The sequence below is a fragment of the Dreissena polymorpha genome, chromosome 10 (genome assembly GCF_020536995.1).
Source record: "Dreissena polymorpha isolate Duluth1 chromosome 10, UMN_Dpol_1.0, whole genome shotgun sequence".
Classification (NCBI taxonomy): domain Eukaryota; kingdom Metazoa; phylum Mollusca; class Bivalvia; order Myida; family Dreissenidae; genus Dreissena; species Dreissena polymorpha.
In genome coordinates this window covers 51,552,972-51,571,834 of record NC_068364.1, presented here as the reverse complement: position 1 = coordinate 51,571,834, position 18,863 = coordinate 51,552,972, and the positions used below count along the sequence as shown (strand labels likewise).

At 38.8% G+C, this 18,863-nt stretch overlaps 1 protein-coding gene and 1 long non-coding RNA gene across 4 annotated transcripts in view; one reads left to right on the top strand and one right to left on the bottom strand.

Moving 5' to 3' along the window:
* The window catches only part of LOC127847026 (uncharacterized), a 99,951-nt gene extending 98,255 nt beyond the window's left edge, over window positions 1–1,696 (bottom strand). The window contains exon 1 of the long non-coding RNA XR_008033789.1: window positions 1,359–1,696. This is a non-coding gene — a long non-coding RNA (uncharacterized LOC127847026). The remainder of the gene's footprint in view (window positions 1–1,358) is intronic.
* Window positions 1,674–18,638, top strand: LOC127847019 (carnosine synthase 1-like). Of its 3 annotated transcripts, none has more exons than XM_052378531.1 (13): window positions 1,674–1,820; window positions 4,080–4,275; window positions 4,758–4,944; window positions 5,470–5,708; window positions 7,638–7,898; window positions 8,195–8,470; window positions 9,124–9,355; window positions 9,729–10,126; window positions 10,549–10,765; window positions 11,190–11,352; window positions 11,501–11,784; window positions 13,285–13,371; window positions 17,864–18,638. In XM_052378531.1, the coding sequence occupies exons 2-13, from the start codon at window positions 4,198–4,200 to the stop codon at window positions 18,349–18,351; spliced, it is 2,910 nt and encodes a 969-aa protein (XP_052234491.1). In that variant the 5' UTR covers window positions 1,674–1,820; window positions 4,080–4,197; the 3' UTR covers window positions 18,352–18,638. The 3 variants fall into 3 exon arrangements, with proteins under 3 accessions (XP_052234491.1, XP_052234490.1, XP_052234489.1); XM_052378530.1 differs by having other exon boundaries at window positions 4,080–4,280; XM_052378529.1 differs by having other exon boundaries at window positions 4,080–4,283.
* Window positions 18,639–18,863: the final 225 nt, after the last annotated feature.

Here is an 18,863-nt window from a genome sequence, read left to right as displayed (position 1 = left end):
GTGAAAAATGAAACCTGACATATCAGCAATATAAGCCCCACCAGCAAACCCACTTGCATCACTGTAAACTTTTAAAACTTCGACACATGTAGTTTTACTAAAATGTCTTGATTGTATGCCATCTATGCGACCTAACCAAAATCTAAATTTCGGAAATAAATAAGCTATCTGGTTCAAGGGCTATAACTCTATGCAATGACGGTCTAGAAACGATTTCAGAATAAAGATATCTAGTCTTTACCTAGCCAGACTACCTATAACAGGCATCATTGAAACAATTTTCCCCGTACATCTAGCTAAATCCCTAGCCGAAACCATTGGCATGGAAGAAAATACCTTTAAAAGAGTATTTTTAAAATCAGTTATTCTTCTATTGGGAATTTCAAAAGAAAACATTTGGCTATCCCAGATTAATCCTACCCATTCTAGCCTCTGAACTGGTACTTATATTGACTTGTCCTCATTGATCACAAATCCAGCTTCCGGCTTCATTCACGGCTACATTTGATTGACTAACAACATGAGGGATGTCTTTTAATTCTTCAATACAGCCATTATAGTTAACATCTGCTAATCTATCTGCTTTAAAGCTGATTGGTTATTTGCAGATACACATTTTTCAGGTAATTGTAAGAATGGTAATGCGTAATCGCCGACAATACAGTCAATTATATCAGGATTGGCACCAATGATTTTCCGAAAAAAAAGGACATGCCCCTTTAAACATTTTACAAGAGAACAAGGGACAAATTTGTCACAAAACCAGGTTTTCATTGTGAAAAAAAAATGATAAAGGGAGAAAACTCAAACTGAACTTTTGAATTGAACAAACTAAATTAACCCCCTTTGTAAGTTTTTTTTTTAAAATCTATTTTTAGTCGTGGCGACCTTGACATTGGAGATATTGACGTGATTCTTTCGTGCGACACACCGTCCCATGATGGTGAACAAATGTGCCAAATTATTTTAAAATCTCACAATGAATGACATAGTTATGGCCAGGACAAGCTCATTTATGGCAATTTTTGACCTTTGAACTCAAAGTGTGACCTTGACCTTGGAGATATCGACGAAATTACTTCGTGCGACACACCGTCCAATGATGGTGAACAAATGTGCCAAATGATTTTAAAATCTGACAATGAACGACATAGTTATGGCCCGGACAAGCTTGTTCCGCCCGCCCGCCAGCCCGCCAGCCCGCCAGCCAGCCAGCCCGTATTCGCCAATCTAATAACCAGTTTTTTCCTTCGGAAAACCTGGTTATAAACGGGAGAAATGATACTTTTCTTCACACTGTGCGTATTATATGTAAACCAAACACGTCAAACAATTCTCCTCTATCCCCGAGGGCCTACCTTCTTGACCGCTACCACGTGGTCGCTACGTGTGTCCATTTACTGTGCCAACCCTGTCCCCGCCGGCGAAGCGATCTCTCCTCTCATCCTGACTGTTTAATTAATAAATTGCCAACGCCAATACGACACAAAAATAAATCAAATTTCACAATTAAATGTGGTTGAGAAAATAAATAAAACGATTTAAATCAAGTCTTCGCTCTACCCTGCTTGCCTGTCGAATGACTAAACCTACAAATCTGTGCACGAGGAAATCTTGATTTCCGCACCATTGGGCATATATCACCTTCAAAAACCTGTATAACCAGTTTATTCATTCACACAACGATAATAAATACATTCAACCGCTTGTCGACAAGCGATGCATAGAATATTTTACCGATAGTGTTAAATGTAAACAGTGGCTTGGTAGTTGATATTCAAAGTGACTTTGACTTTCTGTCGACCTGGATTAAAGATAAGGTACTAGCATTAACAAGCTGCCGCGGGTCATTTAATTTTATTTGAGATGTCAAATTTTGGTCACTTAAGGTTATTATAGGCGTCACCTTAATTGAAATCAATGTCAACAAGACGTAAGATTTCTAGCTGTCATTTCGGCACAAACGATAATGTTGTTTGTTTGTTCCTTTAGCTCACGATAGCATAACGTTCTCATGTTGAGCTTTTGTGTTTACGTTTTGTCCGCCGTGCTTCGTTTGTCTGTGTGCGTCGTCATACATCAGTTAATATTTAATTCGAAAACATTGAGAACTTGTATTGCTGAACTTTCATTTAACATTTTTAGAACATTTGTAACACTGATGTATCTGCTGAGTTTGAAACTTAGTTCAATATGTAAAAAAAAAGTTTTAATATTTGGTCTGAGTTCACAGTTAGTGTGCTTTGCTTAAAAACATGTCTACTATTTGTTTTGGCAGTTTTCTTGTCGCTTATAATACATTGTACTTCTAATATTTTGAAACCTTGTGAACACTACATGCTAAAAACAATTTTGTGCCATGGGACCTCATGTGAAAGCTTTATTACTTTTGTCCCAGTTGTTATAAACATGTTGATGAACCCTAATCTATCAGGAATAATAATAGGGTCGCAATATTGCACATGTTTGGCGTAAAAATGCATGAAGATATTTTAAAAGCGCAAATGTCGCGGTACATCTTTAGTGATTTTTTTTGCTTTTTTTTCTTACAGCCTGTGCCTTTTGGATTGGGAAAATTAGCGCGATAAACCATGAAATTGGGAAAAATTGCGCGATAAACCATGAAATTGGGAAACATTATAAATATGATTATAAGAACAGAATTAAAATTATTAAAGTATGTTTGACAGCATTTTTATATTATAAAGTACTAATTTAATGTGTTCTTACAATGAAGACAATGTTAATTTAATATCCTTCCACATTCATATTGAACTTGCAATAATCTATATAGTTTCTTAAATATACCATTTAATCATAACCTCTTTAACAGTAAGAATTTAATTCAGTGTTCTTTTAAATTAAATATCATATGGTGAAAACATTAACACATATTTATAAAAAAAAACGCTTCAGTGGTCTTGCTATGTTAATGATGTATTATATGGAGTTAAAATAATTTATTTCATTTCTTTACCTTTCAACATCTTGCACTTCAATGCTACTTCAGTAAACTGTAAAGCGTGACAAACATAATAAAGCAGAATATGCATATGAATCTGATTTTACACAGATCCACTAACATATGAATCATATCATGTTTGTCTCTTTCCATTTTCGAACGATACTCATCTTAAATGCATTAACTTTGTGAGTAACGGTAGACTAACTCCAATTTCCCAACACTGATTTCCGTGATGCACATTCACTGTTAAGATTTGTAATAAATATTTGTTGTTTTTATCTCAAACGTTATATTTTGCGTTAATTGACACACGCATTAAATTATTCCGTAATAACCATATGATATCCGTTGTTAATTTGAATGTTATTTATCATTTTCGCCGCGCATCGCAAATTTCTCGTCTGCCTGCCGCCATCTTGGGCGTGTGTAAAAACAGGCGTTTACAATCGGGATACATCGACTATCGTCGGTATCCTCCGCAATAGAGAGAGAGATGTGGAGAGCAACGTAAAATCGTATTCGGCTAAATTCGCGAAAAATACGTAAGTCAGTTGTTGTACGGCGACGACTCAGCAACTCGATCGGCACTCGTTCGAAATTATTGCTAAATTACATTGTAATCTTATTGGCTTTATTGGGAAAATTTTGTCTTTTTTTGGGAAATTTTAATCAAATTTTTGGGAAAAAACGTCATTTTTTGCAATTGGGAAGCTGCCGAATATCGGCTGTAATTTCTGGCAAAAAAAAATCACTGAATTCTTACCTGCATACGGTTTGTCCTTATTCAGCGCGGTAGATTTATTTGTAGGTGAGCTTTTCTGAGCTTTTCTGATCGCATAGGGTCTGTCATGAATCTTGCGTCTTGAGTCGGCAACAGTTACCGTATTTTCCAATCTTCGTGTTACTTAAACAGAAGATATTTTTTCCACGCCGAGTTCAGCCGAGTTCGAAGCTGGATTACGTAAGCTTAAATATAAGGTCACAAGGTGAAATTAAATTAAAAAAAAATAGCCGACACTCTATAAATCACATTTTTGTTACTTTCTTCATTAAACACGTAAAAATCTTTTTCTAATAATTTCCCATTTGTTCATCACGACCGGTTTAATTTCAGAGTAAAACCCTCAGCTGAAACTCAGTCTACACGAATCGGTAACAAGCGTATATAGGAATGGATATCATAGAGAGTGAGAAGACCGGAAGTGACCCCGACCTACAAGACCGCTTGAAAGATGTTAATATTACGACGAAGACGAGTACACACGTGGGATGGCAGCAGGAGGCAAATCTGGGACCTGCGTCAGCGTGGAGTAAGGTGGTAGGAAGCTCAGAGTTTATGTTTGTTTTTTGTTGTTGCATGTATTTTTGTACTAGCTGACTTTTGAGGGGTGGGGGTAGATATTTGGAGGCGGTAAGGGCGAATAGTAAGTATTATGTTATGACCGTAGTAAAACTATTTAATGGCAATACACACTGTTGAACAAAATGGAAATACACCATGTCGTTTTCTTACCTTGAAATTGAGTCGTGTTCTGAGAAAACTGGGCATAATGCATTTGCGTAAAGTGTCGTCCCAGATTAATCCGCACAGGCTAATCAGGGACAACACTTTCTGCATAAACTTCCTTTTCGGTGAAGAGGGACTTCCTAGAAACTTAAAGTACCATAAAAGCGGAAAGTGTCGTCTCTGATTAGCCTATGCGGACTGAACATGCTAATCTGGGATGACACTTTACTCACATGCATTAAGTCTAGTTTTCTCAGAACGCGGCTCAAATTAAACTGTTGACAGATCCCCACTGAGGACGCGGACATCGCGAGCCAGTACCAAGCGCTGCAATACCATTTATTTGAGCTCGGGTACCCCGAGACCGTTGATCGCACCCGCGCTCCCCGGGCCGCCCAGGATGCTGCCAGTGAGAAGGCGGTGGTGGCGGTGTTACATCACGCCGGGAAAACTACGTCGATATGCCTTGAAGGTAACACGCCTTGTCTAACATCCATGAATCCACACTGCCTTGGGACTTCGTATATTTTGCGAGTTTCTAAATATGGTAATTCATATACCAGTAAATGCCTCCATTCTTCTATACTGAGTAGTGAGTTACATGCATGCTTTATTTGCTAAGAGTTGCTGAAGCAAGGAATTCTTATACCTACAAACCACGCTCTGGAAAAATTGGGCGAAAATTCAACGAAAAATACCTTAATGGCGAAAAATGCTATCGTAATCTATAGTATGTATGGTTAATGCTCGGCTATTTGAATCATGCGTTATTTTTAAATTGGACATCTGTATATTGCCATTTTATTTCCTTGTATTATAATCGTAATGATTATTCATGATTATATTGAAACTCTGACTTAAAATATCGGATATCCAAGTGCAGATGCACATGAGTCTTATCTATAATCAGTTAATTTCAGTACACTTAATTTTGGATTAATCGTTTAAATAAGAATTAGATACCATTAATCAAACATGATTTTGTTATCGCTTCCAGGCGGTCGTCAGGCGCCGGGCACAATGTACATGATTTTGTCATCGTCGTGGCTCTCAAAGGTACCGTCTGTCATCAACCGGGGCCTGTACACCCTTTACGTCCACAAGGCTGTCACGTTTCACGCCGGTGGAACGACCTATATTGACGAGTTTGAGCTGCCGAGGCGCGTGACGTATCTAGTGAATTATTTCACACATGCGGCAACTGAAGGGCAGAGAAACGACGGGAAGACTATTGAAGTAACGTAGAAGCCATAATTATGTGTTTGTTTACAGATAACGGACTATGAAACCGCTGCATTAATTGTCAAATATATCATCCGCATTTTCGAACAAACTGGGCAAAATTCATGTGCGTTAAGTGTCGTCCCAGATTAGCCCGTGTTTTTTGCACAGGCTAAGAAGGGACGCCACTTTCCGCTCTGACTGAATTTTTTAAATAAGATACTTTCTTAAACGAAAAATTCCATAAAAGCAGAAAGCGTCTGCACTGATGAGCCTATGCGGACTGCACCGGCTAATCTGCGAGCAACACATTATGTGCATGCATTAAGCCCAGTTTTCGAAGAACGAGGCTCATATTGTCTTATTAGGCGTGCATCTTGTCAGTCAAAGTATCTGACAGCGCCAGCTTGCTTCTCAGAGATTTTTTTAAAGTTTCAAATGTCTTTAGCTGTTATACAAATTTCGTGGTATTTATAAGGTTTAACGTCACTTATTTGTAATTTTGATCAATTTTAATTTCTGTACAGAGTTGAGAATTTACTATTCCTTTTAATAATTATGAACAAATGTTCTGCAAAGATTGTTGTTTGCTTAATGTTTGAAACAAAATTACAGTTAACAAACCACATTGCATGCTATAAATACATGTATTAACAAGACAGTTTCTGGCGGGCTATTATAATTATACCGAGCCGGGCCGACTTTATGTATCTGAAATAATCGGATAACGCGGTTTATTCTGAACACAATGGCGGAATTAATCTGTTTTAGTAAACAGGCATCAATGAAACATGGCCACAAAACAATGAAAGAATCGGAAAATAATTATAATTAAAAATATCACACAATTGGGATAATTAAAATATCGATTGAAACCAAAACTGTAATGTAGACATGATTGATAAATGATTTGAGTTTTAGCAGGACTCATCAAACAACAACATTTATTAAAAGAAAAGCTATTCTCAATGGAAACTGTTATCCAATGCGTATACTAATAACATTGCAACGATTTGCGCTTCATATTTCTGTTCTTCCACCCCTTTCTCAAAATAATTTCAAGCAACACTTTTTTGGAAATATTTTTTTCTATTTATAACCATTCTGACAAAAAAAAAAACGATTAAAGAAATCAATTTCGTGTCGAAACGATCCATGTCATTCCTATCGAAGTTTCAAAGTATGCATAACAAATACACCATAAGAAAAACGTTTTGAATTATTTCGATGCTTAAGAAATATTTAAATGTTAAATAAACAATCACAAAGTCCGATTGTGTGTCCCTGATATCCACAGAGGGGATAATCACGTTATAGTCAAAATGGCGACGTCCGTGCCGAGACAGGCATTTTTCGCCGCTGTATACCATTTACTTCTTTTGTTTAATGTTCAAATGCGTCTCACTTTCCAGACATATAAGTGAGAAAGTGATAAGCGTTTATTTTGTTTTAATGTTCGCTCTTATGTGTGATCCCGCTAAGGAATGTCGTAGCGAATAAAGGCGAGAAAATAGTGAAAATTAACACGAACTAGGCGCTAATCACATTCTTGCTGCGATGACTTGAAAGTGACCGGCAGTACACAAGTTAATTAAAGTAAAATAAGGCATATAAATACCTGTGAAAAAAAAAGAAAAGTAGTTGTCTCGGCATGAACGTTGCCATCTTGACTTGTACGTGATAACTCGTCTGATCCAGAGATTGTTACTTCATCTGGTGTGTTTCGTCACACAAATATTGACACCAGATACGTCATGCATATTGTTATCAATTGAATGAAAACAGTTCGGAAAGCTTGTTCTAAAATAAATTGTAGAACATGAACAATTATGTCGGCAGCGCGCCTATTACAGACGCCCGACTCACCTTGCCGTGTGTTATTGTCTAAATAAAAAGAACAGTATTCATATGTAGTTTCGATCATTGAAAACAACATATTTGCAGGAAAACTTGGACTGCCCAATGAGCACTTCTCATTACCTCCGTGACGTCATCAATGACCGCATCTGGTCGCGAAGTGTCCTGCATTCCGTTGGAATTACAACGCCAGAGACGCTCGCTTTCTGTTACAAACCAAAACACAGTCTGGTTGCTGTGCCCTCCAATGCCGTCATCCACGAGTACGACAGGAAAACCAGTCCGGACTTTGTTGCGAAAGAAGTGTCAACATTTCTTCAGGAATTGTCCGAAAACAAACGTAAAATGGTAGTGTGAGTGTTATAGTGAACGTATTGATTGTTAATATTAAATGCACATACATAATGTATATATACATCTATTTACAGAATCTATATCTGTCATCGGCTTCAATTATGGAGTAAAAGCTAATTAAGAAAATATCAGTATAATCAAAAGGATATGCCTTTTGCGCAGAGCAGTGAAAAATGCTGCCATGGCAAAGACGTTGTTGTGCTTATATCAGAAATATATGGTTTCAGACAGATTATTGATTTTAACACATTGAAAAAACATTCGACTCTTTTCAAGTTTATGTCCTTCAGATTATCATAAGACAGTCCAAACGAACACAGACGGGTAGCTCGGACGCATCGGTTTTCAGCATTGAAGACCTGTCCTGTATTGTGGACGCGGTGCTAAAAATGCTGAACGAGCTCCAAGACTCAAACTCCGTACTCGTGGAGGCTTACATCGACCATCTGAGCGCCGGAAGGACCGAAGACGCGAAGTACCTGTGGGCCGCGCCCAGCGCGGATGTTGGCATAAGATGTCGAGCGATCGTGTGCAGAGATTTTGATCACACACCCGTTTGCACGCCGGTCTGTCGTCTCTTTTTTTAAATCCATAATTATATTTTTCAAGAATAATTAACAGTACATTAAGACACTTTATTAAAGAAACACATTGCAAAACTAAATCGTTTGGGACCGGATAAACGACGCATGTAATTTCTACCATCATCAGAAATTAGGAAATTATAAACCCATTTCTGTTTTGTCAACTGTTTGTTATCCTTGCCCTTTCTCAATTTTGCTGTGCATTGCTACTCAGTGAGGAGCAATAAATGTCGTTATGGAAAAACTGGGCTTAATGCATTTGGGTAAAGTGTCATCCCGCATTAGCCTGTGCCGTTCCTACAGGCTTATATCGCACGAGACTTTCCGCCTTTACTGGAATTTCGTTTAGAAGATATATTTTAAGTGACAAACTCCATAAAAATGGAATGTGACGTCCCTGATAAGCCTTTGTAGACTTCATAAGCTAACCTGGGATGACACTTCACGCACATGCATTAAGCCCGGTTTCCCCAAAACGCAGCTCAAATGGTCATATGTCAGTGAGGCTATTCTCAGTATCAAAGCTTACACAATTTGAACGAGATCAGACAGAGTTATGGGACTGAACAGACAATGAATTTTCTTTTTGAGTTATGCAAGTTTGTCAGAGAAATATTGTCAGTAGTTTCTTTCAGTTGATCTGCAGCATGATCAACAAAAAGATCGACATCAGAGGCGAACACACGGTACCAATGTCTTTCGAAACCGCGATGAAAACCTTGAACATTGTGGACAAAACGTTTATCCGGGCATTCCAGACGAGCATGCGCGCGCACGCAGAGGCGGCGCTTCAGGCAATCATGGACCGCGAGATCAAGCTGTCATTCGAGGAGAGAGCGGAGCCTGGTGCTCAAACGGACCTGATTGGTGAGCTCGGTTCAAGTAAAAGTGAGGTCAATCTGGAAACTATTCGATTTGTCGAACGAACTCCTTTAAAAAAGAAGATTTTGAACATTCATTAACAACATGTTTTTTTCAAGTTTAACGCAAAAAGGGCACCTGGCAATATTTAATTTTCTCGTTTTTCGGGATAGGATATATTTTATGTATTTTTAACAAACCGAAATCTATCCTGACAGTGAAAATGAACTGTGGTGGCCGTTGGCCTGCACGGTTTTATCGTTTAAAAAACTTCCTTGTTCAGATAGTGTTTTGTTTTGAGGTCGTGTGTATTCAATTTCTGCATTAAGAGCGTTACAGTGATTCAATATTACAAAGAAACGTTTATCTACTCATCCAGGCATTGACTACGTTCTCACGGAGTGTAACGACAAAGTGACGGCAGTAGCATTGAACATTGACACACACAAGTACATAACTGACGCCGTAGTGCGCGACAATTTCAACTCATTCGCGGACGGAAGGATCGTAGAATACAACAGAACTATAGATCCCGTGGGTATATTTATGGCAGCTGGAAACGATATCAGCGATAAAGATATTGGCGTCCGGAAAGTTTCTCATATGAACAAATTCACGTGTGGTGGTTTGGACGGTATGTCCGTTCGCCCGTTCGTGCGGACGGTTCTGACCAGATCTCAATATTTCCTCATGTCGGGCAAGACAATACTAGCGCTAGGTGCGGGCGGATTTAGCAAGATGAGCATATGGACGTTCACGGTGAAAAGTGGTATAAATGTATGTTTGGATCCCACCATGATATGGCAGTTTGATTTGTGAAAACAGAGCGATTACTTGAAACAAAAAAAGCACGCCAATTAATATAACTGTAAACGATTTTGATAAGTTAATTAGTCCTAAATATACAAATCAAGTTTGGCCGAGATTGAAATCGACGCAGAATCCTGCATTTTACCAATACCGCCTCGGGGATGTTAGTTTTCCCGAGATGGGAAGCGCGTGTACTAACCATTGTTTGACCGGACACACATTTTTTATTTAGCAGATTGCGGTGCCTATACTATGTATATTGTTTGAGCATCAGATTTTACATGATATCAATTGCAAATGTAAAGATTAAAGACATGTATTGTTATTAGTCCGTAAGTAAATATGTGTTTTTTTTTACATTTTTATCAATCCATATTTCCCGCACACAGCTGGTTATGGTGGATTCGAATCCTGAGCACAGCGTTAAGGACCTGGCGCACGCGTTCGTCTGCTACGACATAAGCGACCACAAGAAGGACAGACACCATGCGGCCGAAATAGTCAACCTCCTGAAGCAGCGTGACATCCAGGTCGACGGCTGTCTCACGTTCTGGGAGGACGCGGTTCCTTTGGCCGCCATGGTGCGGGAGATCCTGGGAACGCGAGGTAAGAGCACAGCGAATGCTATGCCTTTTAGGGGCTAAACTTTGGCCGCATCCAACCAATTGCCGTCCGCCCAGTGCAAACGTCTATATTTACGCATAATTTAACAAAAAAATCCATCCTCGAATGTATTATTTTTTATTAGAAAAGATTATTTTTACTTGTGCTTTAATTGGTTTTTATTATTATGCGTTATCATTTAGAGTGACGGCTCTTGGATTCCTACTTATATTGATACTACGAATCATTCAACATACAGATGCAACAGCGGGTGCCATGTTCCATTTAATGCCTACACCGAACGTAAAAAATGGGACCCTTGTCCTGTACAAGTAAAGAATACAATGTTATACATTTAGACCGGATTTATGCTTGGATGATAATTCCTTATATAAAAAATTCTAAAGCGCGGCACATATGTTTTTAGGCGCCAACGTGGAGGGAGCCCTGAACGCTAAGAAAAAGAGTCGCACACAGTCGACACTGTATAAGAAGGATACATCAATCCCGCACTTTGTGATGACCTGCCAGTATTCCTCGCCCAGCTTTCTCATCCGGGAACCGATCGATATCGACGCCATCTGCAACAAGTGAGTTCATGTTTCTCATAAAACGCAGCTACTTTGATTTAATAAAATAAGCCTAGACGTATGGTTGAAGACAATACAACAGTTTCTAAAATTGATAATACATAATATCAGAAAAGCTGAATTTAATTTTTTTGTTGCATTCTTGCAGGTTGAGCTACCCACTCATGCTAAAGTTAGAACACGGAAACAGCGCCATCGGCGTGTCGCTTGTCTCGAGCGCCGAGGAGCTCCGGAAAAAGCATCGCGCCATAACCGACTGCCTACGGAAGGAGGCCGACCATCCGGGGGTAGGACTGGGGCACGGGGCAGAAATGCTCGTCATGGAGTACCACGGGGGCACTGAGCACGACGTAGACATCGTCATCTACGGGAACAAGCTCGTGGGAGCGTTCATTTCCGACAACGGCCCCACTAACTTCCCGTCTTTCACCGGTTTGTCCTTTGATTCCGTTTGGTTGCGTATGTATTTTATAGATTTTTTTATGCAATTGGCATCGCACATTTTTTTTACTAAAGCGTATAGAGCCGTTGGACATTGTTTTGTTGTTGGCATGCAGCGTTTTATATTGGGTGTAATAAACAGAAGGATTCATAGAATTACCGTATGGCAACATTTACTTTAAGTATTAGGAAAACTAAGATTTTTTGGTTAAATAAGGTCACTCGCACGTTTTGGATGATTGCGATTTTTATTCAATTATTGTATATTCACTACACTTTTGTTAGCTTGAGTATTGGAGCTTGACCAAATATCGAAAATATACAGCCCATTTCGTATGGGCATGTAATTACTTTACTAAATTTGCAGTAGTTCAAACATACTTCAATATTTATCGCGCAGCCACTGACGAAAACCTTTTTAGACTAATCGTAAAATGAAATTTATTTACAAAAAGTGTCTTTAGTTGTGTTTTGGCTTTGTCTTTTTAAATAAGCATTGCGACTGAGAAAGATAATTTAGGCGAGTATGGGCGAGGGCAAAAGTGCAAAATGCTGCCATTGTGTTCATTTTTGTGTTAGCCGTTATTAGGCCGTATCATTTATGTTTGAACCTCGTTGTCTATTAATCTCAATCGAGTAAAGACGTGAGACAATCGTTTTAAATGAAGCTAAAACCGCTCATCTGTTAAACATTTCCAGGCACCAATTTACTAGTTTAAATGCGTAGATCGATTGTTTTAAAAAAAACAAATTGTTTTCATTTATTTAAAGAAATCGCGACCGGTTGAAACTAAATAGCTTTATCGGTACAATTATATAAAACAACCTTATGCCTTAACAAAATATAACAAATAATGTACCGGTCATCAACTTCGAAATACCTTCGCTCTGTCGTTATACACGAGAACGACGATGTAATATGCCTACATACAATTAACATCCCGCCAACCACCAATCAAACTATAATTATTGTAATATCGATCGACTGATCAGTGAGTGTAAAATCTGGGAGCCGGTTGTTCAAATGAATAGTTTGATGTCTTGATTTATACAATTTCCAAAGCTAAAACAAGACCTTGACAAGTTCGAGTGTCATTTCACCCGTGTAGAATTATTGCCGATATAGCATCATTTGCGCACTATATGTTGCTTTGTGTGTGACTGATAATATTCATATGTTTAAAACGCTGGTTTTAACAACAGAGAATTTTCTTTTGAACTGCTGGGTACAGTTTGCTGCTTAATATTTAAGGAGTTAATGTAGTACCGAGTGAAACACGCAATTTACACGTGGTTCAGTTAAAATTACCTGAACTAAGGGCATTGTATTGTCATTCAAACAAATAAGTGACTTCACATCCGGTATGTGAATATTAATATGACATTAGTGGAGAATTATAACGGGAAAAGTTGTTTAAGCCTAGGATAAGGATAATCTCCGATTAAAGTCAATTTTGTTTTGCGTTCAGTTCATTTCCCTCTTCGTTTCAGAAACTGCTTCCACCATGCCGTCTGTGCTGCCGCCAGACCGCCAAGCCCAGCTGATTGTGTCCGCCTTCAAGTGCTGCGTCGACGTCGGTAAGTGTCAGCAATAGCAGGATTACACGTATGTGTTGTGGCCTGTTCTTGGAAACATAGGCTTAATGCGTGTGAGTAAAGTTTCATCCCCTATTAGGCTGTGCAGTCTGCACAGGCTAAATAGGGAGGACACTTTCCTGCTTTAACAGGATATGTGTTTACAAGAGATTTCATTTTAACAAACAAATCCATAAAAATATCGTCCATGATTCGCCCGTGTGGTCTGCACAGCCTCATCTTGGATGGCACGATAGGTACCTCCATTCAACCCAGTTATTTTTTCAGAACGAGACTTAATAAATGAATCGTTTACAATCTCTGAAGAACAGACCTCCAACATCGAAACATATTGAAATATTTCTAATCATTACAGGTAAAAGATGTTAATTTAATTAGCATAAACCTGCGAGCCCATTGCCCCTTAAATGTGTGCTTAGCTCGTAAGAGATTCAGTGTAAACTCGCAATGTCTTCCTTGCAAAAGCTGATACTAGAACAACTCGGACCTACTCTGATCGAAATGTTGCTTTATATCCCATAAGGATCACACAACGTTCCCACATTTATGTAAGAATGGAAGTTCAATCAGATTTTGAAACAATTTGAAAATGGTCAACTGGCATTTTAAAAATACGAGCAACTTCCCGATAGTCAATCCATATGGTGGTCGAAAACCAAGAAATCGTGCCATTTGTGGGAAAAGCATAAAACTTAGCACAAATGTCACTGGGTCATATCTTATTGTAAAAACGAAAGGAACCATATGGCCGTCAAAACGGTCTTCAAAATCTTTATATATGCTATATACAGTAACAATTTGTCAAACATTGCTGCACAAATACCATAAAAAGTGTAAAATATCTTTAAAGAATGGTATGTTTGCGTTGTTCAGGTGATATGTCACCAAGCAGCAATTACATGCTGCATGTACTGATTGAAAACTTAAAATCGCCGCCACTGAAAAATCTGAATGTGAAAAATTATATATTTTCCTAATCTTGGTTTGAAATTTCGTCCACGATAAAAATATCAATTTAAAAAAACGATAAACATTTATATTGATGCAGCATATTTTATATTTAAATCATATCAGCAAGACAAGCATAGAGATATTTTTACCTAGTCACTTAATTAGGTATTAAACGAATACTATTTTCAGGATATTTGTTAGTTTAATTGAATGTTAAATCCCAAAATCTTAGCACACATATTTGCTGTCTCTGGGTATGCAATATAATAATTATTGTTCTAATCAGCCAAGTCTCTCAATCTCTGTCACAATTACCGCCACACAGACTGATTTCTTGCCTTTCCCTAAAAAGGCAGATGTTTGGTCGCAGCCGGTGAATGCATGAAATGCTGGTAACGCCCTTGCCTTGTTTACACCTATAAAGCTCACTATAGCATGAACAGATATGTATCGCATATTCTTGCCAGTTTCAAAGACTATCCAAAGTTTGTCCAAGGTTATTTGTGGAAAAAAGCTACTGCTAAAACCACTACATCTGTGTCAACAGTATGCATAATTACTTTTCTGATGCCATGTGAAGCAGCATCAGATACATTTAGTATTGCTCTTGTGTCAGTTTCCTCATGGGAACATGGTGCTAAAGTGTTGGTGAGTTCATATTGCTCGTCTGAAACTATATCCTGACATTTGGTTGATATAATTTGCATTCGTTCAGGTGAAATTTCAGTGCACTTGTCTGCAAGGTACTCAAATAACTCTGTTTTATTTTCGTCTATCCTAAGAAAAGACTCCCAGTTTTTTGGGATTCGTGAGTCAGGTAGTACTATTCGTCTAACGCCTTTCCCTGGTTGATCGTGTAGACTCCTTAAAACTGTCAGCAATATATACATCCCATACAACATAAACTCTGTTTATATTGCCTGACGTCCTTTCCAAATAAGGTACAAACACATTTTATGCCTAGTCATTGAAAGTCAAACATCCTGTTGGCTTAATGTTGAATGTTGTTTTCAAGACAACTGATAAAGTTAGATTTTGTACCAAAACGTAACTTTCCGAACTGCGACAATGATGGTGGAAAGTTAGTGTTTTCATGAGCAAAAAACTCGCCCAGATCACCTTCTAGTAGTTGGTTGACATGATACATAAAGCTTAGCAAATAACGAACAATTTTGTTTTAAAGACACAATTTCTTTTTTTCTGCTTAGAGACATCTTTAGGACTCTGTCTGCTAAACAGAGGACATTTATTTTGCTTTATGGGGTCTGTGAGTGGTTTCTGCTTTGTGTCTATCTTTTCAGCAACAAAGTTGCTATACTGCTCAGTTCCAACTCGTTCAATTGCTCTAACTGTTGCTATAACAGCATCATCTGCAAAGTCTCTTGTGTCAAGAGTGAGAAGATCATCAGATTGCTCTTCAAAAGGATTACCCATATCCTGCATTGTGGCCACCAGGTTCGATACCTGCTGTCTAAATGTAGACTTTACACCCTTTACCTGTTCATGATGTCGCAAGTCAGGCCTTTTACTTTGTAATTGCACGATATTTGCAACTGTTGCTTCAAATTCATTTACTACTCTAGCAACCTCTGGTCCACAAAACATCCAACGAAGGAGTTGCATTGAGTTATCGGTAAGACCGACTGCCCCACCATCGTCTTTCACAAGTTTGTTATTCTGATCGTAAGCATGATCCATAGGTAATCCTGAGAACATGTTTTGCGTTTTCCTAATCACAAAATTACCTTTACTGAACTGTTAAGCTACATCTGGGTTACGTCTTTCTAGCATTACCATATCACGAATATGAACTGGAAGCCAGCGCGCATAATTTGGGTGATCCAGTGTGAAGAACCAGGGTACGAGAGTGACAAGAGATTCTAGATAAAGTTGAAAAATTGCACTCTCTCAAAGACTTCACGAAGATTGGAAAATCTGAAATCGCAGGGTAACTGACCAATATAAAAACTGTAGTGATTCAGTCTCCTGCAGTGAGCGCCAAGGTTCAAACAAAGCCTCATCAGCCTTCTCATGCGCTTCAGTTAATGATATATGCATTAGTATGTACAATGTAGATGCAGTAATCTGGTGAGCATGGCGATCTCTACTGACATGAGTAGCTTTCAACAATGATTCAGCTGTTTCAGATGTGGCAATACTTGCTTGCTCTAGAGTATGTGTGCAGCCACTATTTTCCAGCCAGCCACCGATGGTCTTCAGGGCAGCGATTTCTATATGCAGTGCACCGAACATCACTACATACATATTTTCTCCATACGTGTCTGGCCAAATCCATTTGATTTGCCTAGCATGCACATTTAATGGCTGATCACACGCTATAACGGTTGTTTGCCCACTGTTGAGAAAGTTGGTAATCTGTGATACAATTTTCATAGTGTTTAATCATAAACTGTGGGTTATATTTCCCCTTTTTTTTAATATGTTCTATATATTTATCGTGGCATTCTTTAATATTTTGGCCATTTTGGATAAAAACAAGAGATGTGTTCGCCAGAAATACATTTCCCCCCTACTGCGCCGCTTTGAAGCCATATATTTGACCTTTGACCTTGAATAATGACCTTGACCTTGATCTTTCAACACTTAAAATGTGAAGCTCCATGAAATACACATGCATGCCTAATATGTTGCTATCTTCAATATTGCAAAAGCTGACCTTTGACCTTGAAGGATGACTTTGACCTTTCACTTCTCAAAATGTGCAGCTCCAAATAGCATGCCAAATATCAAAATGCTTTCTTCAAAATTGCAAAAGTTATGGGCAATCTTAAAGTTTTCGAACGGACGGACGCCATACATTTGACCTTTGACCTTGACCTATGACCTTGAAGGATGACCTTGACCTTTCACCACTCAAAATGTGCAACTCTATGAGATACACATGTATGCCAAATATCAAGTTGCTATCTGCATTATTGCAAAAGTTATTGGCAATGTTAAAGTTTTCGAAGGGACGGACAGACTGACTGACTGACGGACAGTTTAACTGCTAAATACCACCCTACCGGGGGCATAACAACGGGTTCCTATCATTTTTGAGATATTTACACCTATATCTCACTTTCTGGAAAATTTCTTGTTTTTCCCACAAATGGCACGATTATTACTATGGTTGGACTACGAGTAAGGCTATTGATTGGGGTGTTTCTTATTTACATGTCGTAAGATCTGACCTAGTTAAAATATTTTATTCATCTACAAATTGTCCTCAAATCCTCTTGCGGTCAGGCCGAAATAAAGCGGAACGGTCAAAGTCCGTGTCAGTCCGTACCGGGTCGGTGAAAGTTTGTGTTTGTCCGTATTGGGCCGGTCAAATTTCGTGTCCGTCCGATCTTGTGCACAGCGATAATTAACAATTCTTCACGCAATTTTGAACTAACTTTCCACAAGTGAATTTCATTTAGAGGATGCATGTGACACCCTTTTTAATATCAGTACTCGTTTTGTCCACAATAAATGCCATTTTAACAATACATTTACTAAGTATTGTTTGTTGTCGCAGGCCTCTCCGACGGCGTTTTCAACGTCGAAATGAAGATGACGGCCCGTGGACCGAAACTCATCGAAATCAACGGCCGGATGGGTGGTTTTTACCTGCGAAATTGGATCCGACGCCTGCACGGCGTCGACCTCGCTATGTGCGCATTCATGATATCGTGCGACATGAAACCGTACGTTCCAAAAATCCAGCCGCACGAGCACCTAATGGGCGTTATGGTACTGGCGTCGCTCCACAGCCATCTTGTGAACGACAACAACTTCCGGGAACGAATTCAGGGTCTTAAAGATAAAGGAGACGTGTTGATCCAAATGTTTGGTGACCACATCGAGGTGGAAGTGGATGAACACGAGGAGCCGCACGGACACGTCGGCGTCTCTGGCACCGACCCCGACGTCTGCCGTAAAAAATTGTTAGTTCTTTGCAACGAGTTGAGGATTGAATGCGACACCTACAAGGTCTCCAACTTTGTCCGCTATTTCCGGTATTAACCCTAATTTGAGTTGGATCGTATGCAGAATTAGTAGGCTTTATATTGGGCTCATGTTTTTGAGATTATTAGCCATTCAAACATGAACGCTGCGGTGTTTTGTGAGATAGTTTGTGCTATATGCAACTTGTACATTTATAATGAAGCACGAAATTTACGTATTTTCTTTGTATATGCACAGGTGTAAATATGCCGTTAGTTGTATAATAGACGAAGTATTATACTTACTATGATCTTATATTAAGATGTGCTTAAGATAAAGAGCACGTTCTCAAGTTTTCGCGAGATGTGTTATATACTTTTACGTATACAGAGCGGGGAAATCACGTAACAATCAAGGTCAATGCCAATACAGGCAGTTTCCACGGTTTTATACCCTTAAGTACTTGTATTAATTGTTTAAACGCCGCTCACATTCCAGCCATATAAGCGAGAACAAATTCGCGTTTATAACGTATTAATATTTGCTCTATATCTAGACTTTTCTCGCTGCGCAATTTCTTAGCGGATTAC